We start from the raw sequence: 26324 nt of genomic DNA, 5'->3' as shown, positions 1-26324 counted from the left end.
TTGGAGAAGCTTGTGAGGTATCCAAATGAAGATGTCAGGTAGGTTAGTAGGTTACGTATCTCTGACACAGTTTAACTTTAGTAAAATAGGCGACCTCACGGAACTATTGTGTGAATTCAGAGCGGAGTACACAGTAGATGCTCCATAAACGGCAGTTCTTTCTCCAATTCCTCCCCCCTACACCCCATAGCGCGTTATGGACCCAGCCGGGTACAGGACCAGGTCGTTTACCCCGCGATCTGATTCCCTTTGGTCCCTACCCAACTCCTCTCCTTAGCACAATTCCTGGCTCAGGGATGTTTGAAGAATGAACGAATGAAATCAGGCCTCTTGTAACCCAGGGCTACATGTACCCGGCTGAAAACTGGAGCTAAACCAGACCTTTGGCGGGTTGAAAAATTAAAATAAATTTTAAGAAGTGGGCGTGAAATCATCCATAATTTGGAAGGTCTGGACAAAGGCTGGGGTGAAAGCTCCTCCCGCCAAACAGCGTCGGGGTCCGGTTAGCGAGAGAAGAATAGCTGGTGAGAGCTCTGGGGCCCTGCTGCCAAGGTATTTGCAGCTCCCTGGAGATCTCGGGCCGGGCCCTGCCGCTGTCCCGCGGCGGCCTTTAAAGGCCCACCACGTGGCCGAGCTGCCGGCCCCAGTCCGGAGGCGGTGTCCGGGCTGCGCCTGCGCACTGCCTAGGGGAGGGATCTGGGATCAGAGAAAAGGCACTGGGAGAGGAAGAGAAGATTTCACAGGGTGGGCGGCCGTGGGCGGAGTCAGCTCCTTATGCAAATCACATTGGCGCGCGAGGGCTAGGGGCGGGGCTTGCGATGCAAAGCCGGGTCCACCTTTGGAAGCGCGAGGGGGCGGGTCCCGCAACCCTCGGCCTCCTTCCGGAGTCTCTGACGTCAGGGACGTTGCATTTAAAAGCGGCCGCGCAGGCGCAGTGAGCCGAAATGCGAACTTAGGCTGTTACACAACTGCTGGGGTCTGCTGTCGCCGCCAGCCCGGCAGCAGTCAGCCTCGCCGCCGCTGTCGCCGCCTCAGCCGTTCCGGGAGTCTCAGGCCCTCCCCGCCGCCGTTTACACGCGTCTCCGGGAGCCTCACGGAGCCCCCGTCCGCCCGAACAGGCCGGCCACGACCGTCTGCGTCTCCTCGGCGCCCCTCGCCGCCCGCCGCGCTCGCCGCCTCAGCCGTTCCGGGAGTCTCAGACCCGCCCCGCCGCCCTTTACCCGCGTCTCCGGGAGCCCCCGTCCGCCCGAACAGGCCGGCCGCGGACGTCTGCGACTCCTCGGCGCCGTTCGCCTTCCGCCGCGCTCGCCGCTCCGGCCGACATGAGTGGGGACCATCTCCACAACGATTCCCAGGTACTGCCCTGCCCGGCCCGCCCGGGCCCACGGCCCCGCTCCGACCCTCCACGACCCCCGGCGCAGGCCCCGGCCTCGGCCCGGCCGCCGCTTTGACAGGCCGGAGCCCCCCGCCAGGGGTGGCCGGCCGGAGGAGATCGGCTCCCCGGGCCCCGGGCGGAAGGCGCCAAGTTACAGTTTAGGGGGGTTGGCTGACCCTTCAGGCCGTTCCCGAGGCGCCCTCATCCCGGGGGGCGCAGGGTGGGCCCGGCCCCAGGCAGCGCGCGCTCGCCCGCCGCCCGCGGGGTGAATGTGCCTGTTGTTTCATAGTCCCTCCTTTTCTTTCCCCAGATCGAGGCGGATTTCCGATTGAATGGTGAGTGAGCCCCCTCCCCGACCCCGGTCCCCCCGGCCGCCGGCCCCGCGCCCGGCCCGAGCCGGGCAGAGGACAGACATGGCGTCCCAGAGACTAAGTCCCGGCTCCTCGCTCACCGGCCCCATTGTTCCCATCGGGCCGCCTCTGGACCCCCTTTCCGGGGATCCCAGCGCCCCCAGATCGCGGCCCTCCCAAGAGGGGGCAACGGAGACCCCGCGTCGCCCGCCGCCGGGCCTCTGGCAGCCTTTCCGGGCCCGGATTCCTCCCGGGAAAGTCGCCTTGTCGACAGTCGGGACTTAGTCTCTGCGCCATTTTCTTTTTCTCTCTCCTCTCCTTTCTGTGCCTGTGTCTCTTTCTCTCCCTCCCTCGGCTCCTTCCTTGAGCTGCCCAGAAAAAGCTTTCTGCCGAGCAAAGCCACGTAAATCACAGACATCACCAAGGGGAAGGTTGGGAGCCTGAATTGTTACTGTTTTTTCCCAAAGAGAACTTTATTTGGGGTGTTATTCCCTCTTACTGCTTCTTGTTTGTTTCCTTTTCTGCTTCCAGAATGAAAGATACCCTTCGGAAACTGTTGATTTTTTTTTTTTTTCCTCCCCTTCCCTGGTAAGATGTTTATGGTAGGAAATAGGGCTCTAAAGCTAAAGCCCTCCTTTGTGGAGTTCTTTATATTTTGAGATTGCTTTCCCCAAGTTGTGTTCTTTGCAAAGGTAGTGGTACCTGCCTTCAGAAAGTTTGCAAGTTCTCTGTTGGCCATCCATTGTAAATGTTGGGCTCAGGCATGTTGATTTTTTTTTTTTTAATTAAAGTATTACTGACTAGAACTTCAGTGGGGCTGAGGTGCCTAAGGCACTGTTTTTTTTTTAGAAATGCAGTTTAGTTGTCAGGAGGAAAGGTTACTGAGCATCTCATCTGGCCTGGTGTATTAGGCTTTTCTCATGGGCTGTGGGGTAGAAAAAAAGATTTTATTTATTGAAACAAAGATGACCAGCACCCACCCCTGCTTCCTGTTCATTCTTTTTCAGAAGCCTCTGTTTTTCAGGAATCGAGAGCTAACTTGCTTTTGCCTGACCTTTATGTTTTGTACCCTTTTCAGCCAAATCAAGGCATTTATTCTTTGAGTATTTCCACTTCAGTTACCGAGTGAAGATTGCCCCAATAGAAAGCTCACCCTTCGAGTTTTCAACAATCCTGTTGAAGGAGAAGGTACCCTCTGTAGTGTGCTGGGAATTCCCACTGATTCTGATGGTACATAATCCTGCTTAGTTGAGTTTGGGTTCTGGGAACCTATCCAATGGGAGAAGCTGATGACTAGGTTTTCTGATGTTGTAATCAGCAGTCCATCGTGTTAGCCTGCTCTACTGCGAGCAGCCTTATGTTCAGATTTTGAAGTAGGGCATCCAGCAAGAGATGGTACTCTGTGAGGAGAGAATCTGGTTAAAGTGTAGCATTTCTTGAGCACCTAATATATGCCAGGCACTGTGCTTAGTGCTAGAGCTGAACCTTTGGCCACAAAGTGCTGCTCTTGCCTTCAATCCAGTCTATCTGGGGGAGACATAATTAGTTAATTACAAGGTAGGTGCTGGGACAACTCTATACCCAAAATGCTTTGGGTGACTAGGGGATTTAATTTTGTCTGGGGGTGGGGAAATTTCTCAGGAGGTAGCTTCTGGGCTTGGTTGTGCAAGACTAGGTGCTGAGTGTCAGGAGTTGGAGTATTTCTTAACTATGTTTAGTCAACCTATCAGGGTTTTAAAAGCGGGAAATGAGGCCCCTGCTGTTCAGAAAACCGCAGAGGGTAGATATGTTTCTTTGGGATGTGGGAGCACAGAAAGGATGTGGCAGGTGAGGATGTAAGAAGTCCTTTTGACCTCTCTTGGAGGAAGGTAGGATCTTAATACAGAATAAGTGTTCTTTTGACTCTCAGACTGGGCTGAGCAAGTAATGTATCTAGTAATGAAACAAAGTGTAGTCCTTTCTCCTCAGAAAGTTAACCTCCATGGTTCTCACCTAGGTTATACAAAGGAACTGTTGAATATGTGACTGATTGTAGGCTGGGTAGGTTATTGCTCTTTAGTGCCATTTTTGTAGAGGCTGAAGTAAACTGGCTTTATTGACTTTTAGAATGTGTTTTTTCACTTGTAATAGCAATAATTGCTGGTATTTATGGAATGTTTACTGTCTATCAGGCATGAATCTCAGTTCTTTCCATTGGATCATCTAGTTTAATTTAATCCTTGGAAGAACCCTTATGAGTTGGGTACTATTATCTCCATTTCCATAGATGAGGAAACTGAGCCTTAGGTATATTTACTAGCTTTCACAAGGGCAGTGAGTTGGCACTACAAAGCTCACAAGCTTAGCTACTATGCTATATATGATTCTAGTATGAAGAAATTAAAAGCTGCCTCATCTCTACTTTCTTACAGAGCTGAAAAAGGCAAGAGGGAAAGATTTGATAGTTTGTTGTTTGCTTTTTATCTAAACCTGCTCCTTCAAGAGAAAAAGCACTTTAACTGCTTCCCCACCACACTGAGGGTCTGACAGTGGAGTATTATCTTTGTAAATATTGTCTAGAAGAAAGATGTAGTATTAGTAGCTGTTTGCTTGCTCTGTTAAGTAATACATTAGTAACTAGTGATTGATTTATGTAACTATGAAAGAGTTTTTAAAAGATAAAGATCAATTTTTAATTATGCTCAGACAAGTTATTATTGATCTTTGTATTAAGAGTTTGCTTAAGCATGATTTTAAGTGGACCTAACCCGTCTTACAGATGAACTGTGCCAATAACGTTAAAACAAAACTCCCTCATTTGCCTGCCCTCGTCCCCTAAGAGCTAAAAGATTTTTTGCCTTTGGAGTTCATTCTTTACAATAGTTAAAACTGTTACTGTTCGTATAGAATTTAGAACATTCCGGATCATACTCAACTGCTGGGAAAAATCTGTTATTTGTGAAATGTATTTATATTTAAAGTATTGCTGGGAGTTTCAGGAGCAGAAACCATAATCTCTTATACCTAAGAGAAAAGGCTTCTTTTTCTAGGTGTTGGTAGCACTCATTGAAGTGGGGCTGAGTCATTAGCACAGTACTGTGCAGACTACTGAATTATCTGTAGTGTTGATAATGGTAACTATCAGGTTGGGGGTCAGTGGTCCTATTGCTGTTTCAAGAGCTTGATGTTCTTGCCCATCTCCTCTGGAGTAGTAGGGTTCTTTCCTCCCTGGCATGAGTAAAGTATAATGCTTGGTTTCATCAGCGATTATTCTCAGAAATGTTACATGGGCTCATTGTTTGGCATTATCTTGTGTTGATTCTAGTAGCTTAGTGGATTCAAACTGGATGATGGAATTAAATATCAATTGTTTCTGATGCTAACAGATAGTTATACTTCTGTGCTGTTGGGCACTGGTTGGGGTGGCAGGTGGGAAAGCTAATGATGTGGCTGTCTGAAAATTCCCATCACATTTTTAAAACCAAACTGATGGCACCTTCACATGAAATCTGGCATGTCTTCCTACTCCATCCAGAGACACTTAAGCTCTGGGCTCCAGTGTTGTCCTTCCTTCCACTGCAGCCAGATTTCTTGGGGGCACCTTTTCAGAATTAGTGAGCTGCTGTAGATGAAACGGAATTGCTTGTCAACATGTGCTTTTTAGATTACTAGCATGTCAGAACTCACAAACAAATTTTAGATTCCGACGTTACCGGTAAAACAAGAAAATCAAGTAGTTACTAAATCAGAAATACCTCATGGTTTAAAAAGTGAAAACTGGATAATATTGCTTGCTATAATTAACTCATACTTGTCTTTGGTAAGTAGATAAAGTAAAATGGAAAATAGGAAGTCAGGGTCCGTTCCAAAATCTCATTTTAACCAATAGTAGCAAAAAAAGAATTGAGTCTGGCTTTTTTCCTTTAACATCAGCATAATAATGGGGAATTGTGAGAATTTGAAGAGAGATTCATTAGTTTGTTCTAGGTGAGTCAGTATCCATGTATACAAGTGCCAGGGATTCTTAACATGTCTCAAAGCTTATATTCTAAAATTAGGCTGTTGGGGGTTTTTGTTTGTTTTCGGCGTGTGTGGGGGCATGCAGAAAACATGGCTGACTTCTGAGCTTGTGAATATGTGTTGTATGTTAATCACAGTAACAGTTACCTGTTGCTGCCAATGGTATCAGACGCGATTCTGTTGTGCTTTCTGGGTGTATTTCATTTTAGGAACTTTCAGACATACTTCAGTTGTTCATGTTATTTCCTAGTAGTTGGGTATGAGTGCATACGTATGTTATTGGTCTTTAACAGCTTTTGCCATACTTACAGTGCAGAATACTGATTTTCTTCAAACCCGAAGTTATTTCTCCAGAAGTGTTTTGTGAGGGATTGCTTGTTTTCCATATGAAACTATGTTGAACTCCAATAAAGTTCTTGGTTCACTGGGAAAAATGGATTCCAATGTAATTATTTACTTTTGAATGAGGCTATGGAAATGCTTGAAATGAGTATTTGATGTGGGATCCTGAGTTAAAAAACTGTCTTGGAAGAAAGGTAAAATATGGTCCATTCATTGCTTTTGGAGACGGAAGAGAGTCAGTTCACTAACTTTTCTGTATCCTGTGGTTAAGATTATCTGACTGCCCCTTAATTATTTTTGAATTCATTAACTTTGCGAAATGAGGGCATTTGGGCAAGCAGTTGAGAATTTGGCTTCTTGAGGTAAAAAGTTTGGGATGGGAGAAGTTCCCAACTGGCCCTTTAGAAGTAAATGAGATACTGTGTTTAAAGGAGGCTTTTAGATTGTGTTTAAACTTTTAGTAGTAATAGTTGGAACAAGTCTTTTCTGTTTCCATGCCTTGTAAATCTGAAGTTTGTGAAGCAGCTTTCCATCCCCATGGCTTCAAGCCAGTAGCTAAAGTAGGAAATGTAAAATAGAGGCCATCGGTATCGAAGAAGTAGCATTTGCCAACCTTTGCCCTTCCCCCACCACCTGCCTATCTAGGTGTGGGCAGTATGTAGTATGCTCCGTGTTGATAGCATAGGGCCTGGGTACGCACAGGGGGATAAAGATGGGGGAGTGGTGATGGTGGGTGTAGCCTTGGCTTTATTAGGTGGGAAGAAACTTAGAGTGGAATATCTGTTAGATATTAATGGTATTTGGGGTAGTGTTGTAGGAAATGACTAATAGTTTGCTAAATGATTTTAGCAGCAGTAGATATTGTTTAAAATGATATTTATTCTGTATATTCAAGAAAGATTCTAAATATTTTTCAGACTGGGAGAGAAGTGACTCAAGTATATGTCTAGGGTATACAGATTGTAATATCATCAAGCTAGACCACCCATTGTCAAAGTTTGTATTGTGTCTTTATCTGTCATTTATGTCTCTAAGCTTTAGTTAAGAAAGAAACGGCAAGGGACATTGGCAACTTAAGTTTTAAATTTCTTTTTGGTTGGTACTCGTTTTTAATTTGTTGCCTTATATTTTTAGATCCACTCAGTTATCTCCCTGCCAGCTTTACCTTTCTGTACTGTTCTTGAGAATTTTTCTGAAATGTATAGTAAATATTTTTATTTACATCTCCCTTTTGCCCTCCCCATTAGATTGGGTAGAGATGCGTGCATCTCTGCCAGTCTCTGTTAATTCCTCTCTGAGCCTTTGAAGTTAACTTTGTTTCTGTGGATTTAAGGAACTGAAGAACTCAGTTCATTAGCATTCCTGAGACACACCTAGATAAGCTTCAACAAAAGGTGTTAAAGCAGTCAGCATAATTGAGCACTTTAATTCGCTTGTCTTTGTTGTTGACGTTGCTGAGAACAAGTTTAATAGATCCCTGGGTATTATGACATTTTCCTGTATTTTAAGAACAAAAACACATCCGCCAACCCTTGGTCCAATATTCTTTGTATTTTTCTCAGCACAGCCTAGGAAAGATAGAGGGCAGGAACCTTCTTGGAGGAGATATCCTTGGCTATTTGGAGTTTACCAAAAAAAAAGTTGTAAGTTGAAGGTTATTCCTACACCAGAATACACTAGAAGTGTACTCATTGCCCCTTAGTAAAAGTCCAGATTTTAATCTTGCTCCCAGATACGAATGCCTAGATTTATAAAGTTTTGTAGGCAAAATACGGGTTGGGCAGAAGACTGATCTAGCAGATTTCAAGATCAGTGGATTAGGGAATCTCGTTGGCTAAGACCCCCTTGCTTTACCCAGCTCCTATAAGGTAGCCCCTTTATTTCTTTGTAGTCAGCTGTCTGAGCTCTTGCTTGGCAGCAGAAGGGGAAGTGGGAGGAAGGGAACTAATTTTGGGAGTTTGGTAGACAATATGTTTTTGTATTCATTAAATCTAATTGGGAGATTGGGATTGACATATATACACTAATATGTATAAAATGGATAACTAATAAGAACCTGCTGTATAAAAAAATAAATAAAATTTTAAAAATAAAAAAATAAATCTGAATTTAATGGGAATAGTACAGATTTGTGGGAAAACCTTCTCATCTCCCCCCTTTTTTTTAAATATCCTTTTTAAAAAATATTTAATTTATTTATTTATTTTTGGCTGCATTGGGTCTTCATTGCTGCACGCGGGCTTTCTCTAGTTGCGGCCAGCGGGGGCTACTGTTTGTTGCGGTGCGTGGGCTTCTCATTGCAGTGGCTTCTCTTGTTGCGGAGCATGGGCTCTAGGCCTGCGGGCTTCAGTAGTTGTGGCACATGGGCTCAGTAGTTGTGGTCACGGGCTCTAGAGCTCAGGCTCAGTAGTTGTGGCACGTGGGCTCAGTAGCTCCGCGGCATATGGGAACTTCCTGGACCTGGGCTTGAACCTGTGTCCCCTGCATTGGCAGGCAGATTCTTAACCATTGCGCCACCAGGGAAGTCCCTCTCATCTCCCCTTTTTGGTAGCATACTGCCTTAGTCCAGATTCCAGAAACCCCAGTCAGGTGGTAATTGGTAAGCTTCTAATACGATGTCACAGCCGGGACGTGCCTGGTAGTCCAGTGGTTAAGACTCCGTGCTTCCACTGCAGGGGGTGTGAGTTCGATCCCTGGTTGGGGAACTAAGATCCCATATGCCGTTCAGCGCAGCCAAAAAAAAAAAAAAGATGTCACAGGCTGCCCTTAATTATATGCTCTTAGAGATAGCCTTAGACCCCTTATATCTTCAAGAGATGCTATGGTATTAAGGCTGGAACCAGATTGCTATTGAAGTAGGGGAATAAGTGATGAAGAGGGAGGCTCTGGGGAGATACAATGCTCTTGAGCAGCTGTGGTAAAATAGAAAGTTGGAGTAGAAATCAGAACAATCTAGATTAAGCCCCTGTTCTTACTATGAAACTTGCCCTGGCCGCTATACCTTGTTTTCTTCTTCTTCTTTTTTTTTTTATCTTTATTGGAGTATAATTGCTGTACAGTGTTGTGTTAGTTTCTGCTGTACAACCCTCTAGATCGTCAAAAAGCATCCAGCTGATCTCCCTGTGCTATGCAGCAGCTTCCCACTAGCCATCCATTTTACATCTGGTAGTGTATGTATGTCAGTGCTACTCTCTCTCTCACTTCATCCCAGCTTCCCCCCCGCCCCCCCCCACCCGTGTCCTCAAGTCCATTCTCTGCGTCTTTATTCCTGCCCTGCCACTAGGTTCATCAGTACCGTTTTTTTAGATTGTATATATGTGCGTTAGCATACGTATACCTTGTTTTCTCATCTGTAAACAAGGATGATATTTCTGTGCTTCACAAGCTATTGAGATTTTTTTTTTTTTTTTTTTTTTGCTGTACGTGGGCCTCTCACTGTTGTGGCCCCTCCCGTTGCGGAGCACAGGCTCCGGACGCGCAGGCTCAGCGGCCATGGCTCACGGGCCCAGCCGCTCCGTGGCATGTGGGATCTTCCCGGACCAGGGTATGAACCCGTGTCTCCTGCATCGGCAGGCGGACTCTCAACCACTGCGCCACCAGGGAAGCCCTACAAGCTATTGAGATTTAAATGAGTATATGAAGGTGTCTCTCTACCCACATTTTAAAATTTAAACTTTGATCAGACAGCTTCTGCTCTGAGATGGATCTTTATCTTACATGTTAGGTTTGAAGTAGTGAGTTGGTGGCTCTTTCCTTCCCTCACTGGTATTCTCTGTTAACATTTTAAATCTTCCTGACATTTACACAGTGAAGAGTAACACATAACTAGAGTTGGTAGATAGAGTCTTTACCTAACTGAACCGCATAGCCTACATGGCTCTCTTCTGACTATTAAGCAATCACCGTAAAATAAAAGATGGTGTTTCTATATCTAGGTTTGGGCTAAGTAGGAGCCAAATGTATACCTGGTTCTTACTTTTCTAAGAATAAGTCTAAGGCAAGGTGGTTACTGCTGAAAGAACTTCTTCCAGCAATAAAGGTGGGCTTAGAAATGAAGGAAGTGTATTGATGTGGGTAATTTCTCAACCTTTTAATAGAATTATGGGTTTTCTATTAAAGTCACCCAGAGCTTACACATCATTTATACCTCAATTAAAAAAAAAGGATAACCAGGGATTTATCTTTTAGATACATTTAATCAGTGAAATGCCTAGTTCATTATTTGTGGGTTTTTTTTTTTTTAAACCACAGAACTCAGTAGGTCTTCCATCATCATGGTTCTTCAAAGGGTACTCTTTTACTGCCTGCCACCCAATATATATATATATATATATATATATATAATTTTTTTTTTCCTGCATCAGGTCTTCGTTGCTGCGCGCAGACTTTCTCTAGTTGCAGCGAGTGGGGGGCAACTCTTCCTTGCAGTGCGCGGGTTTCTCACTGCGGTGGCTTCTCTTGTCGTGGAGCACGGGCTCTAGGCGCGTGGGCTTCAGTAGTTGTGGCACACGGGCTCAGTAGTTGTGGCTCGCAGGCTCTAGAGCACAGGCTCAGTAGTTGTGGCACACGGCTTAGTTGCTCTGTGGCATGTGGGGGGATCTTCCCGGACCAGGGCTCAAACCCGTGTCCCCTGCATCGGCAGGCAGGCAGATTCTTAACCACTGTGCCACCAGGGAAGTCCCCACCTCAATATTTTTAAACTGAGAAGACTCAAAGCACCTGAGAGTTACTTTTATTTTTCATTTATTCAGATGGTTGCTTAATGTGACCAGCTCAACCTGCTGTGAAATAGTAATTCTTGGGAATAAGTGCCTTAGATAATAAAGCTTAGGTATGAGAACTTAAGTAGCAAACTCCATGTTAACAATTGTGCCTGAGTATAGGCATTTGGGGGATTCCATGGAAAAAAATTTTAGTAATGGCTCATAAGTCTAGGTAATGCTGATTATTGAATTGCCTTGAATTTTTAATTTGGAAGTACTACTTAAGATAAACCGAAGTTAGTTAGGGATATGTTCACTAATGTACATTAAATTTAGCCAAATGGATCTTAGTAGGGATCTTATACCATGGATCAAAAGGATTATCAGAGTAGCATCACAACAGGAACAGACTTCAAAATTAATATTCAATTAAAGGTAGTCCAGAGAAAATAATTTTGTAGGATCAAAATTACAGCACAGGGTCTAATTTTAAAGAGTCTCAGAGATGAAGTCTTGAAAAGATAAACATCTCAGGAACAAATGGTTCTTAAAGTACCTAGGAAAAAAAACAGTGAGAAAGTGAATATTAATACTGCATGGCTCTATTGCCCTCTGTATGTTAGAGTGTCAGAAATAGGATTGGGTTTAAAAGTCTTCAGAGCTTGGACCTCTTTCTCATATCATTTTTCTCTGATTAAGAATGTGAATAGCCTTGGGTGGGGAGGGGATCCACGTGTCTCCCCCCACCCACCGCCAAATCAGGCAACCATAATATAGTGGAAAGGATATTTCAATTTGAGCTCTTGCGCTTCTGCTCAATGGCGAGGTCTTTGAACAAGTTAATCTCTGAGTCTTAGTCCTTTGCATCTAAACAAGGTCTAATACTGAGGATTAAATAGCATGTGAGGATCACTTTCTTTCTTTCTTTCAATTTATTTATTTATTCATTTATTTTTTGCTGAGTTGGGTCTTTGTTGCTGTGCACGGGCTTTCTCTAGTTGCAGTGAGTGGGGGCTACTCTTTGTTGCGGTGCGTGGGCTTCTCATGGCGGTGGCTTCTTGTTGTGGAGCACGGGATGTAGGCTCATGGGCTTCAGTAGTTGTGGCTCACGGGCTTTAAAGTGCAGGCTCAGTAGCTGTGGCACACGGGCTTAGTTGCTCTGTGGCATGTGGGATCTTCCCGGACCAGGGCTCAAACCTGTGTCCCCTGCCTTGGCTGGCAGATTTTTAACCACTGCGACACCAGGGAAGTCCCGAGGATTACTTTAGTAAAGGTGAAAACTTAGAACAAAATTTTGAGTACCTTGCCAGTCCTTAAATTAAAAAAAAAAAAAATCACCCAAGCACCTTTTCAGAGATTGCTTCATTAGTCTTCTGTACACAGGGAACGTCTTCAATTTCTTTAAATTTGGGTATTGTGAGATTTTACTCCAGGGGAGGAGGGTCACTAGGGAGCTTTGAACATGATACTGTTGCTGTGAATCTGAGATGGGCGGGCTGAGGAGGGTGCTGACTCGCCTTTACTTTGTGTCTGTGTACAAACCACTTTGTTTCTCATACCGCTTTGCCCTGGGGATGGTGCAGTATTTAAGAGATCTACTTAGGAAGCTAAAACATTCATGTTTAATTGCAAATGGAAACTTTAAGTTGCCGTGTTCATTTATTTAAACATTCACAAAATAAATACCTGTAAGTGACTAGATAACAGATGAACAATACAAACCCATAGGGCTCTCAGAAGGAACACTTTGAGGTTAGTAAGTTGCAGGTCTGTATTTTTACTTCCTCTGTTGAGATTCCATGTGTTTTCATCAGTGCAAAGGCTCCTGTCGTACCAGGTTAAGTGGGAACGGAAGGTACTTTCTGGCAGCTAATGCTTCACTATCAGTGAAAAAGAGTGATGTCTGCATTTATTTCCAATCCTAGGAGATTTTTTTTCTCTCCTTGGAAAGAATTGGAAAACCTAGGACCTTAGATTTCCAAAGATGTCCAAACTCATAACTGTTCTAGAAAAAAAAAATTTAGGATACCTATAAGCTCATTAAAACTTTTTCACCTGGAATAGCAGAATAAAAGTTGAGTTTTAAGTTCTGTGTATTTTCCATTATCTTTTTGTATCAGATACCTGTTTTGCATGAATTTTAGGAAATTAGTTTTCAGGTTTCCCCAAACAGGTGCATTTGTCAGGGTGACTAGAAACGTTCACATTCTGTGCAAGAGATTCATATGACAGTAGCTAATCAAGTATTTGCTTGAAATAGTTTAAATCCTTGAATGCATTGCCTAAAATAAAAGCTGTGAAATCACCATCTTATTAAATTTGAAGAACTGAAATCTTAGAGGTTAGACTCAGGACTTAAAGTCCTGGGAAACTAATTTTATGAAACATTTCAAATATATTACTTATTGTTACTCCTTCCTAATCCATGAAGTGTCTTGATACGGGCAATATATGAAAGCTGTTAAACTCCTCAGAGGAAGGTTCAGAGTACATAGTAGTGTTAAGTATAGTGATTTGAACACTAGAAAACTGATTGAGACTAAACGTTAGCTTTACTCTGCCTTATTCTTACAATCAGTGTGTTTTCGCAGGAGTAGATGCAATGAGAGTAGTTCTTGCTATTTAACATCGAAATTTTCACAGTTCTAGTTAACCAGGAAAGAACAAAAATGGGGAGGAGGAATATAAATTGGCTAGTCTTTGTAACTGCTGGCTTGTTACACTTGACTTCCAAACTGAAAGCTCTCCAAGGCCACACAGCCCAGCTCTGAAAAGTCTCCCAGTTAGCTCCCTTAGCATACAGAAGTCCACGACAGACAGGGTGGGCTCAGTGGAGATTAAGCTGATGGTGGTTTGACCATAATTAATTACTCTTTCCACTTAAAAATCAAATCACCTTCTTCCTCCCTTGAGAGCAGTGTAATATAAAAATCGCACTTCCACAGACGTTTGTTTATAATCTTTTTACAGATGTTAGCACCCTCCTAATCTCAGAATGTCAGGAAAGTGGTCTATGAGCAGAAATGTACTTGTTTTCTCTTTGGGGAAACAGATTCTAGTTGGGCAAACAAGCTAAAAAGTTTCCCTCAATAGTCCTGAAAATGTTATAGAACTTATTTAGGACTGGAGCTAACTTCTAGAATTTAGATGTCAGGTAGTGTTTGTGTTAAGCTCAAATTTTTAGGGGAAGAGTTTAAAGTTATAGTACAATATGATGAAATATGTCTATAAGTGACTGAAAACAGTGAAAGTGTTTGCATAAATAAGACAAGCGGACTATCAAACAGAATTCATCCTGATTGCACACGTGTAAATATGCATGCCAGTAGGTGCTGTTGTACAAAAGTGAAGATAATTTTGCTCAGTACATTTACTGAAAACTTGATTTTTTTTTTTAAAGGCCTTCTGCAGCAACCCTGTTTCCCAGAAATAAAGTTCAGTGTGTGTTCTTCTCCCAGAAGTCTATGATCATGTTTTGTTCTGTTAAAATATTCCTTTTTACCCTGGAATGCCTCCTTAGTGTTTAGAATTTGGTACAGTTTAGATAAAATATATCATCTCCATTTTCCTATCTATTTTTAGGAAGGCATTAAGTATTGTAAACTCCTTGAGAGTTAGAAACATCTCAGAGCCTGTTTCAATATTGAAGGCATAGTCTTAGATACTCAGTTTCCTTTCCAGTGAAATCTGTCTGCAATCAACACTTAACCCCAAGCCAGAAGTAGCCACTTTTCTCTGGCTTTCACTGAGCCTTTGTTGTCCTCTTCCAATTTTTCATTCTAGGCTTTAGAAATTTATGTGGTTGGCTTATTACTTACTAGGAAGTGGGCAAGAGCACTATCTCATCTTATATGGTCAATACAGATGCTTTTAACAAATGTTTAGTTGTGAAATGGGATCCTCCCTCTCTCCTAGCTCACCAACTGGTTGAAAATCAAGTTAGGAACATTGAGAGTTTTACACTAAGTTTTCAGTTCTTAAGCTAATTTGCATAAGAATTACCTGGGAGTGCTTGGTAAAAATACATATTCCTAGTCCTATGCCTTGAAGTTGATTCTGTTGTGGAGCTATTAAGAAATCTGCATTTTAAATATATCTTTAACAATTCAAAATGATTCTAATACAGGTGACCCATAAGTCACCTTTGGAGAAACTGATCTATCTGAACTATTTTATTTGGCTAAGATCTGTTTTGTTTTATTTGATTAAGGTACTCCATTGGTTTAGTTATTAAATTTACAGAATTTTTAAAAAGGCACCAGAACAGTGTTTTCCATATGTTTATAAATGCTTATTACTTATCCCACTCTACCTTTCAACGAGCATTTAGATAAATAGAAGAGATAGTTAACTGCCTTTGCAGCTGTTTAACTATGTGTCTCATCAGAATCCTAATCTTTTCTCCTACTTCCATGTTTAACTAGCCATTATTTGATCCTGATGTCATCTTTTAAGATTGGTTGACTAAGCGGAGCACGGAGAGTGAGAGGCAGTTTTCATGCTAGTGTTCCTAGGATGTTGAAGGCAGGGCTTGAGGACGTGAAGTGGAGAGTAGTTTAGTGGAATGCTGTGGATCTAACCTGTGGAGGGCACTATCTTTAGGTTAAACTAGGGGTCTTTAGTTACTGATGGCACTGATTGAAATGGGAGGATTTTAATAGAGCAGTGGTTCTTAAAGTGTGGTTTCTTGATCAGCAGCATCAGCATGGCCTGAGAACTTGTTGGGGGAAATGCAAATTCTTGGCCCTCACGTAAACCTACTGGCTCAAGCTCTGGGAGTGGGGGCTCACCGTCTAGGTTTTACCAAGTCAGCCAGGTGATTGATACACATTGAGGTTTCAGAACCAGTGGAATAGAGTAAGATTTGAAGTTCACCTTCTCCTATTGCGCCTCTCACATTTTTAGGAGGAATGAAAGACAGTTGATGAAGTCCACATGCTCACCAGTGAAACATAGGCTTTGGAGTTAGATAAACTTGGGTTCAACTCTCGGTAGTTGAGTGACCTTGAGCAGATTATGACTCTGATTCACATGAAGCCTATAACTAGTTTTGTAGTAATTCAACCTCTTAAACAATGTTCCTTGTTTTTTTCACAAGGCCCATGTCTGGGCCTCAATACTTGTTTGATACTTATACTTCCTTATAGTTAGGAATTCGGAGTAATTCAAAATGGGAGCAAAAAAAAAGGAGCCAATTACATGATTAGCACCAGAAAAGCTTCTAAAGAGCATATATATATTCAGGCTTACACTTTCTGTAGCTAGTTACCCAGAGAATGACCTGTGCATTTCAAGCACAGTCAGTAGTGATATTCTAGACAAAAAAGGCCCGTTGGCTGAATTAGTAATAGGATGCATGAAGCAACGCATCAACACACTTGATACCTTTATGGCCAGACAAGGTGTGGACTTGGGGCCATTTGAGGCCCATGCCCGTTGGAAATGGGCAGCTTAGGCTGAGCTGGTGGGTTCCTATGCAGCATAGTCAGGAGGTTTGTAGTCACTCTCACTACTTCCCAGGCATTGAGGGCCCACTTAATAGAAGCAAAGGAAGGCAAGCCTGCAGGAATGAGCCTGTCCTAATTGAGCTGGCCTGAGAAGGTACATTTTCAGGTTAGACACGTCCTTTTTCTCTTTTAAGTTCTGCCTCCTAGGAAAGGAGAAGCATTTTCAGTACGGGGATGTCCTTGTGAAAACATTACTCACTACAGAAGAGTATGTAAAATGCAAATAACCCTCCTAAGGATCTTGTACTGGTTAATTACTTTCAGAGGCAAAAGTAAAAAATTCCAACTTTGTCTTGCATTTAGAGAACAAAGATGAGTTAGTAAAATGGGACTTCCTTGCCATACTCCTGAAGCTTAAAATAATTGCTCTATCTGATTTAACTTATACCTTAGTAGACTAATACCTTAGTTGAAATGTTCTCTGGGCAGCACTCCTTGAGCCTCTGATTCCCCTGGAACTCTGCAGAAGTGGCCTGCTTTTGAGATGGCAAACTTTGGCTGACCTTAAGGAACTACACAGCATAGTGTCTTGCTGTGTAGGGAAAAGGCCCCTGACTGGGCTCCAGCAGAGGAGTCGCTGGTGGAGTGGAGAGTGCTAGGCAAGGCATCAGGACACAGGAAGTCTCAATCGTGGTTTTGTCAGCACTGTCCAGTGGAATTTTCTGTCATGATGGAAATTGTTCTTGATCTATGCTATTCCACATGGTAGCTGCTGGCCATATGAGACTGTTGAGCCTTTGAAATGTGGCTAGTGTGGCCAAATAACTTAATTTTCAAGTTTTTTTTTTTTAATTTAAAGTAGCTACATGTGGCTAGTGGCTTCATATTGGACAGCACAGCTCTAGGTAAAATTTAGATAAGAGCAAAGAGATTTGGGTTTAGATTTTACTTGGAATATGGGAGGTTGGGGCTCTTGGAACTTCAAAATCCAAAACAGGTATGAATTTGTGTTATGAGTTTGAATAACGAACTTCCTTCTGTATGTCTACATTGCCTTATCCTGGGTGACCTGCTAAGAGGATTCATGACTGGTAAGTAAAGCTGAGTTTACCAAAGCAATTGGAAAGCTCAGACAGTTTTCCATGTTACTTGACCCTTTGAGTGCTACACAAAGGTGAACATTTAAGGTACCTGTGGATTGAATAAATTTTCATTTTATCTCAGCAACCCTGTGAGATAGGTCATGTCTGTTTTGTAGTTGACAAAAAGAGATTAACTTATGTTTACATATAATACCTTTATGGATCACTGTCCTTTAAAATGGTTGGTTTTAGCTCACAACTTAATTTGAAATTGCAAGTTTTTAGTATGTTGCTATAACAAGAAGTTAATTCATATTTGTTCCATTGTAGTCAGTAATAAGTAAATGTCTGACTATAAGTGGTAGAGAATCTAAGATTGTCCAGGCAAGCAAATAACACCCAAGATTTTAACTCACCCAAGGTGCTGCTTATATAGTAAAAGCAGATCAGAACTCAACTTCTCGACCCCATTTGGGATCTTCCTGTCATTTGCATGCTCACAGTGAACACAGTGAGTGAGTGCTGACTTACTCATAAGTAATCTAGTCCACCATTAGCCAGACAATCTTAGTCTGGTGGAACAAAGTGGGCTTTTATAGCCTTGACCACTGGAGCATAGTGAACGTATGAGGTCTTAGAAAATAACTTGAGTAAATTGCTTAAAGACCAGGAACAGATTCAGTTTCCTTCAGCTTTAGCTTCAAATTATGATCTGTTTTTTTGGGGGGGTGGGAAGACAAAATGGAATTGGGATAAAATAAGTAGCTGAATTTTGAACATTTATTATCTCCACTTTACTTTTGAAGAAACTGAGGCTCAAGGCTATATAGTTAGTAGTAAGCCACACAGCTGGGAGGCTAATCGAAGCCTGTCTGATGCCACAGCTTGAGTTCTTAAATGTGACACAAAACAAGGTAAAGGGGAGCCTGGGTGACTCAGTTGCCTCCTGGGAATACTGGGTTGTAGTGGAGTGACCTGTGTGGTATCAGACCAAGGACTTGCATTTCTTAGAGCACTTGCCTTCATTTACAGTGGATCCTTATCAGACTAATATCATTGACTAGAAGGCTCTGTTACATTTTAATGTGTAATTCTTTCCTTATTAAGGAAGGCTTGCCGGCTTGTGCAGCAGAGACCCCTGGATAATTTATTTTTTAGCAGTTCACATTGTGCTCGGAGCTAGTTACTCCAAAAATCAGTAAAACCTCTGTTTATCTGAGTACTCAAGAAAAAGGATCTTTTTGTTAACCAGGGATTTACTAGACCCCGCCCCCCAACCCCCTTATTTTAGAAGGATCTCTGAAGTCTGCTTATATACTAAGGAGTTTCATTGGAGGTGGTTAGGAGTGTGAACAAGTGTGATGTTGTTACCACTTCAAGGGGGATAAATAACAAATTTAACTAGCTTGCTGCTTAAGAAGCAGAATTAGTAGTGGGCTCAGCCTTGGCCTCCCCTTCAGAGTTCTCATTCATGTGACTGACTGGCTAGTTTTGTAGAGCAAGTAGATTTTAACCACTTTTAAATCAAGTATGGCCATTCATGGGCTGTTTGAAAGGAGGAGAGAAGAGGGAACCAGGCTGAGCATGGATATCATTTAGGGGAAAGCCTTAGGGAAAGCAAGGAGGATATTCTTCATTTACACACCGAGCTTCAGAATGGCACCGCTCTCTCTACGGGGGCATTGGGGATAGTTTCTAGTCACTATTAAGTAATTGCAGAGTTCTGCAAACTGTGCCTTCTTTTGTACGGCCCATGGTGTTTATATTTTTTTACTGGTTGGGGAAAAAATTATTAAATACACCTGAAACTAATATAATGTTATGTCAGTTATACTTCAATTTAAAAAAATAATATTATTTCATGACACAGGAAGATTATATGAAATGCAAATTCCAGTGTCCATAAATAAAATTTTATTGGAATGCAGCCATGCTCATTCATTTACATATAATCTGTGGCTGCTTTTGTGCTACAGTGGCAGAGTTGAGTATCTGCAACAGAGACTGAATGGGCCACAAAGCCTAAAATGATTTATTACCTGTCCCCTTAGAGAAAAATTTTGCTGAACCCTGGCTTGGTGAGTAGTGCCAGACGCTTACCTTGCTGATTCACACTCGTATGTATCACAGGAAGCTCACGGGACTCTTTTCATAAAACTTGGTAGCCTCTGGCTTCCAGAGGAATCTGTATAAGCCAAGTGTCAAAAGTTTACTGTGAGCTTGCAGCTTCATTAAGTCTTATTCTATCTTTTTTCTAGTCATTCATCTTCTCAACTGAGTCCCAGTGGCAGGACTCAAGTTACCTCTGCCTCTAAGCACGTCTGTGCCCGATGTCCAAACAACAAAAGAAAATTTCTATTCTAAAGCACCTGACTACCCTACTCCTTATCTAAGTTGGGGTAGCTGTGTCACCCCTAATGTAGCGCTTCCTTCTTCCTTTCAAATAGGGGCTGGGAAAGTAGCAGGTGAAAACCTCTTTCTTCCTCAATTGTAGAGCCTCAATATTCTCAGCTGTAAATTAAAAAAAAAAGATCCCCAGGGACTGACTCAGCATCTTGTGCCTGCCTTTTAAAGGAACAGAGAGACCCAATTGAAGTAGAAACTGAAAATAAAATCGGTAGCATGTCCATTATTGTAGGTGGCTGGTATTTGGTATTAATCACTGCTCAAAGGACCAAGACATGACAGAGCAGGGTTTTTCAAAATATGATTATAGATTATAGTCACCTGGAGAGCTTGTGTTAAAATACACATATCTGAGGATGATCTTATTCCCAGGTCTCATACATAGGAAAGTTTGAGAACCACTGCTCTTAAGCATTTAGATTTTTCCTTTTTATCCTAATTAGTTTGAACTAAAACAATTTTTAAAGATCATAGAATTCTTGGGACTGTAAGTGTAAGAGATCAGTAGAGGTCATTTTACAGATTAGAAAACTTGAGACCAGAGTAGAGAAATAAATTACCTAGGACCCCGTCATGACATTGCATGGTTTTTTTATTTTTAATGTAATCAGTTGGTCCCTGGGAATGAGAGCCAGAGGAAGAGAGGAAGATGAACTTGAATTTAAGGAGCATATGGAAGGAGTAGGATGGGAGAGAAGGTTATAAAACAAGTGAAAATGGGGTACATAGACAGGAAGGGACTGAAAAGACAGATTAAGGTAATTGGAGTGTTGTAAAAGCATAAAAGGAGTCCAATTTAAATGAGGAAGTGGACTGGAAGAGAAAATATCCTATGACCATTTAACCCTTTTTTGTATGAGATTGAGGCCTAAAGCAAACCAGTTAGTTGGCTGCTTCATGTTGTGTCTTTTCCAAGGCAAGGACATGGAACAACATCTGGCCACTAATCTTACAGAATTGCTGATGTTTAAGAACCAAGATAGGTCCACTTAGGTGTTTTTAAGTCAGTTTGTGGCATTTCTTCTAAGCATATAGACACTTGGGAAGATGTTGTGATTGTTTTTAGAATTTGAGATTGTGTTGCAGAGCTGGTAAAAACAAAATGGAAAATGCTAGACTGCTATCTTTGAGCAACTCTTAGTCTTTTAATGCATTGTACTACTAAGTTTCTGATGATGAAATTTTACCAAGTATTGAACATTGAGGAGAAAAACTTAAGTACTTTGCAAAATATTTGGCAACCTTCATCTGATTGTTTGGCCCTTTCTTTGACATGGCGTCTGCCACTTCTTATGAAGGTATCTTCCAGCTGCAGTATTGAAGTCTGGTTCTGGAACTTCATGGGGCCAAGTCCAGGGAAACTTGGGAGACCCTTATGGAGACCCTTTTTTCCCCCTCCCTTTCCAAAGTTACTCATTTAACAGCTGCTGGGTTGGGGTGATTATGATGCTTATTATGGGACTTCATGAGACCAGAGACTTGGTACTGTTTTGCCACACCTAGAACAATGCCTGACACAGAGTTGGTACTCAGTAAATATTTGAATGAATGAATATTGTGAACCCCAGCTTCTTTAAGGAGAGAAGAAGAAATACTTTCATTTGCATTTTCTCCCTGGAGTTTTTTGTCTTATTAGCTTGAGAGTACTAGGTCCCTAATGAGGAAACCCCATTAGTTTCAATAATGAACAAGTCAGTTCATGACAGAAGGTCTCGTTTATATACAATACACACTTGGGGAGAAAAAAATGATAATTTGGACTTTAAAAATTGGAAATGTTACTAGTGTTTAGAGCTGAATCCTCCCAACATTTTTCTTTTAAATTCCGGAGCTCTTTGAACTTTTAGCCATAACAGCCTCTGTCTTGCATACTTTGAAAGGCTATTAACTATGCACTGGAATTTTGGAAATGTTGTCAGTGAGAATCACTGTAAAACAGTGATAAGGACTCTTCTATGGGCTGCAAATTGAAATCAGCCACCCATTAAGATGGATCACAGACTGAATTTCCTGGATTGAAACTAGATCAACATTGGTAAAGTCTGAATTTAGACAGCTGTGTGGGGAGAGAAGGAAGGGTAGAGTTCTCTCACCCCCTCAACCTATCCCCCTTTCAGTGACAGGCTCTCAGTCTTCGTGACTGCTTTTAGTTTGGCATTAAGTTCCTGAGGAGATTCTTGCACACCCCTGATACTGACTACACTCCGGATGCCAGTCTTTATCATTGAGACCAGCTTGTTATCTGTCCTAGACAAAAACAGTCTCAAAGTGTTAGAACGTACTGGATGTAGAGTGTTAAGTAGAAATGGGGATTTTGTTAAAACTCCAGCTTCTGGGGATGTGGTATCCATGGGTTTAAAGGTCAGGGAGGAAGGAGAAGATACAAGGATTTATCGCAGTAGAAGTGATTTAATAAATGAGCAGGTGATGAATATCTTCTTTAGAAAATTAATTTCTTCTTCTTCTTTTTTTTTAAATATTTAGGCTGTGCTGGGTCTTAGTTGCGGCACGCAGGATCTTTAGTTGTGGCATGCATGTGGGATCGAGGTCCCTGACTAGGGATCGAACCTGGGCCCCCTTCATTGGAAGCACAGATTCTTACCCACTGGATCACCAGGGAAGTCCCTAGAAAATTAATTTTTTCACCCACTGTTTTCACCCAAATCATTCCACTGTCCACTTTCCTAAGGCACTGGCTATATATCTGTGTGTCAGAGATGAGCAGAGATTACCTTTGACAATGTTGTTTGAGGGCCTCTTTGGGGAAGGCATCTTTTGGTTGAATAACTATTCCCCACCCCCATCCTCCACACACTTGACTGTCTTTGAAGGAAGAGCCCATCATATTTTACAGCTACTGCTTTAAGTCTCAAAACCTGTTGTCAGGGCTTCCCTGGTGGCGCAGTGGTTGAGAGTCCGCCTGCCGATGCAGGGGACACGGGTTCGTGCCCCTATCCCGGAAGATCCCACATGCCGCGCAGCGGCTGGGCCCGCGAGCCATGGCCGCGGAGCCTGTGTGTCCGGAGCCTGTGCTCCGCAACGGGAGAGGCCACAGCAGTGAGAGGCCCGCGTACAGCAAAAAAAAAAAAAAAAAAAAAAAAAAAAAAAAAAAAAAAACCTGTTGTCAGAAGTCAGTGTAAAGAGGTCTGCCTCAAAGCTTGGCAAAGAACCCTTCTTTATACCAGAAAAGTCTCTGCTTTTGTTTATAAGGAAGCAAAGGACTCTCCTGCTCTGATCTGATTACCCTAATCATTTAGAAGAAGGTTGGAGTGGTAAAATCCTTAAAGATCATGGAGCAAAAAAAAAAAAAAAAAAAAAGATCATGGAGCAGTTGATAAAATGGTCAGAAATCTTTGCCAATTCCTTTGCCTTTTCTCTTAACAAAATGTAAATGTTTGTGCTTGGGTTGAATTGTAGTTGCATTAGTGACTTATGCAGCTACATAAGTCACTATGTAGCTTGTAATAAGTTTGGTAACACTGTTAGCCACCTGCTGATAACCGCTAAACTCATGCAAATATTTCTACCTGGGGGTGTTAACTGGTTTAGCAGTGTATCCCTTAAAACCAGTAGGTATTTTAGGCTTCTGGGTACAGGATTGTTAGATCAGGCCTCATTGCCCTGTTGGATCCAGGCTCTTTATTTCTGTTCTCTGGTGGAATCAGATTGTTTCTCCTCATTATATTACTTTTCACTTGAAAACAAAGGAGGCAGGTAACCCAGATCCATTATTTTTACTCTTAAGACTTGTTTCAAAACTCTCATAATCCTACTACCTTACTACCCTTTCTAAAAAATAACAGGGCAGAAAAGTAGAAAATTCTACCATGGTGTAAGAGACAGAGGTAATGACACCCATGTGTTTTATGTGTAGACATTTAGAAAAATGTCTGTTACCTTTTTTTTTTTTTTTTTTTTTTAGCGGTACGCAGGCCTCTCACTGCTGTGGCCTCTCCCATTGCGGAGCACAGGCTCCGGACGCGCAGGCCCAGTGGCCATGGCTCACGGGCCCAGCCGCTCCGCGGCATGTGGGATCTTCCCGGACCGGGGCATGAACCCATGTCCCCTGCATCGGCAGGCGGACTCTCAACCACTGCGCCACCAGGGAAGCCCTAAGTTGTTTTTTTTTTTAATATATTATGTCCCTGCCATATGCTTGGGCCATAATAGCAGATCCTAATGTTCTGTTTCTTGTTTGCTAAATCTGACCTGTAAACAAAATCAAACAACACAGACTTCATTCTAGGTTGTAGTGCTGGTGGCATGTTTTGTCATTGTTATGCTTTTAACCATAAGTGCTAGTTGGACGCAGAAGTAATGAGGGTATTAATTATTGTCAAGTGAACAGGGGCCACCAACTTTGTATCAGATTGACTCAGCATTTTAAAATTTTAGACTTGAGATTTTCAGAAGTTGGAGGATTCTTTATGCTACATGGAAGGTTGGGTTCAAGTCCTATTTCTGACACCATATGATTTTATTTTCCCATCTCTGTGGGATGAGAATTTCTTACAGCTAGGGGTACAGTCATGCAAATTTCTGTTTCCCTAGGGCCTGAATAGATACTTAATGGATTGTGCCAAATGTGGCTTCTTTTTTTGCTGTGAGCCAGGAGTAGTGTGAACACACACATTGCCTATACATTATTGTTAGTTATCTTTTGCTATTAAACATGTTATCTCAAAATTTAATGGCTTAAAATAACAAACATTTGTCTTACACAGTTTGTGTGAACCAGGAATCCAGGAACAGCTTAGCTGGGTGGTTTTGGCTCAGAGTCCGAGACTGCAGTCATCTGAAGGCTTAATTGAGGACCCACTTCCAAGGTGGTTCATTCGCATAGCTATTGTCGGGAAGTTTCAGTTCCTCACCACATGGGCCTCTCCATAGGGCTGCTTGGATGTCCCAACAGTATGGCGACTGGATTCCTCCAGGGCAAGGAGAAAGATCCAGTGACTTTTATGACCTGGTGTTAGAAGTTGCACACTGACATTTCCAATTTATCCTGTTTTTAGGAGTGAGTCGCTAAGTCCAGCCCATATTTAAGGAGAAGGAAATTAGGCCACACCTTGAAAGGAAGAGTATCAAAGAATCTGTTGGACATATTTTAAAACTACCACATGTGTTGGATACATAAACTTCTAATTGATTCATATTCAACATTGGGGTGACATGTCCCCAGTGAGCTGCATTTTTAATATGTCCTTGGGTTAATTCTGATGCACTAAAATTTGAGAGTCACTAACCTAAAAAAGTGGAGAGAGATACTATGTTCGTGGATGCAAAGACACAGTAATGTTTTGATGTCACATCTCTCCAAATTGTCCTATGAACACAAACTCCCAGCTGGCTTTTTTTTTTTTTTTTTAAAGAAATCAACTAACTGAATCTAAAATTTATATGGAAATACAAGAGACAGAATAGCCAAAACAATTTTGAGAAAGAACAAAGTTAAAGTACTTATATTACCTGATATCAAAACTTACTATGGAAAAAAGCTCTACTGTGAAGCTTTAGTAGTCAAGATAGTGTGTGTGTGTAGGATAAAATGGGGTCCAGAATCAGATCTATGATTATGTGGTCATTTCATTTCCAGTAAAGAGGCCTAAGGCAATTCAATGGAGAAAAGGCAGTCTTTTCAAGAAATGGTGCTAGAACAACTGGACATCTTTATAGATTAAAAAAATGTTCCCTGTCCCTTACCTCTGTAAAACTCCTAGAAAAAAAGAATATTCACAATACACATGTCTAACCAAAAATTTGTAATGGATAATGTATAAAGAACTCTTACAACTTAGGAATAAGACAAAATTTTTTAAGTGGGGGAAAGATTTGAAGAGATACTTCACAGAAGGAGATATATGAGTGGCCAATCTGCACATGAAAAGTTGCCCATCATTTAATTAGGAAACTGGATTAAAACCACAGTGAGGGGCTTCCCTGGTGGCGCAGTGGTTGAGAGTCCGCCTGCTGATGCAGGGGACATGGGTTCGTGCCCTGGTCTGGGAGGATCCCACGTGCCGCGGAGAGGCTGGGCCCGTGAGCCATGGCCGCTGAGCCTGCGCGTCCGCAGCCTGTGCTCTGCAACGGGAGAGGCCATAACAGTGAGAGGCCCGCGTACCGCAAAAAAAAAAAAAAAACACAACAACACAGTGAGAGGGACTTACCTGGTGGCGCAGTGGTTAAGAATCCGCCTGCTGATGCGGGGGACATGGGTTCGAGCCCTGGCCCAAGAAGATCCCACACGCCACAGAGCAACTAAACACGTGCACCACAACTACTGAGCCTGCACTCTAGAGCCCGTGATCCACAACTACTGAAGCCCGCGCACCTAGAGCCCATGCTCTGCAACAAGAGAAGCCACCGCAGTGAGAAGCCTGCACAGCGCAACGAAGAGTAACCCCTGCTCATTGCAACTAGAGAAAGCCTGCGTGCAGCAATGAAGACCCAACGGAGCCAACAATAAATAAATAAATTTATTTATTAAAAAAAAAAAGCGCCACAGTGAGATACCACTAGATACCTGCTAGAATGGCTAAAATTAGAGACTGATAATAGTAGGTACTGGTGAGCATTTGCAGCAGTTGGAAGTCTAATCCGTTGTTGGTGGGCATGTGTAA

At 42.4% G+C, this 26324-nt stretch overlaps 1 protein-coding gene across 1 annotated transcript in view; it reads left to right on the top strand.

Moving 5' to 3' along the window:
* The first annotated feature begins 956 nt into the window (after positions 1-956).
* The window catches only part of TOP1 (DNA topoisomerase I), an 82950-nt gene continuing 57582 nt past the window's right edge, over positions 957-26324 (top strand). The window contains exons 1-2 of the mRNA XM_081257883.1: positions 957-1355; positions 1686-1710. Of these exons, the coding sequence (XP_081114009.1) occupies positions 1323-1355; positions 1686-1710 (58 nt within the window). The 5' untranslated portion in view covers positions 957-1322. The remainder of the gene's footprint in view (positions 1356-1685; positions 1711-26324) is intronic.

Source organism: Mesoplodon bidens, assembly GCF_964165515.1.
Source record: "Mesoplodon bidens genome assembly, chromosome: 15".
In the NCBI taxonomy this organism is placed as follows: Eukaryota; Metazoa; Chordata; class Mammalia; order Artiodactyla; family Ziphiidae; genus Mesoplodon; species Mesoplodon bidens.
This window is presented reverse-complemented; position numbering and strand designations above follow the sequence as displayed.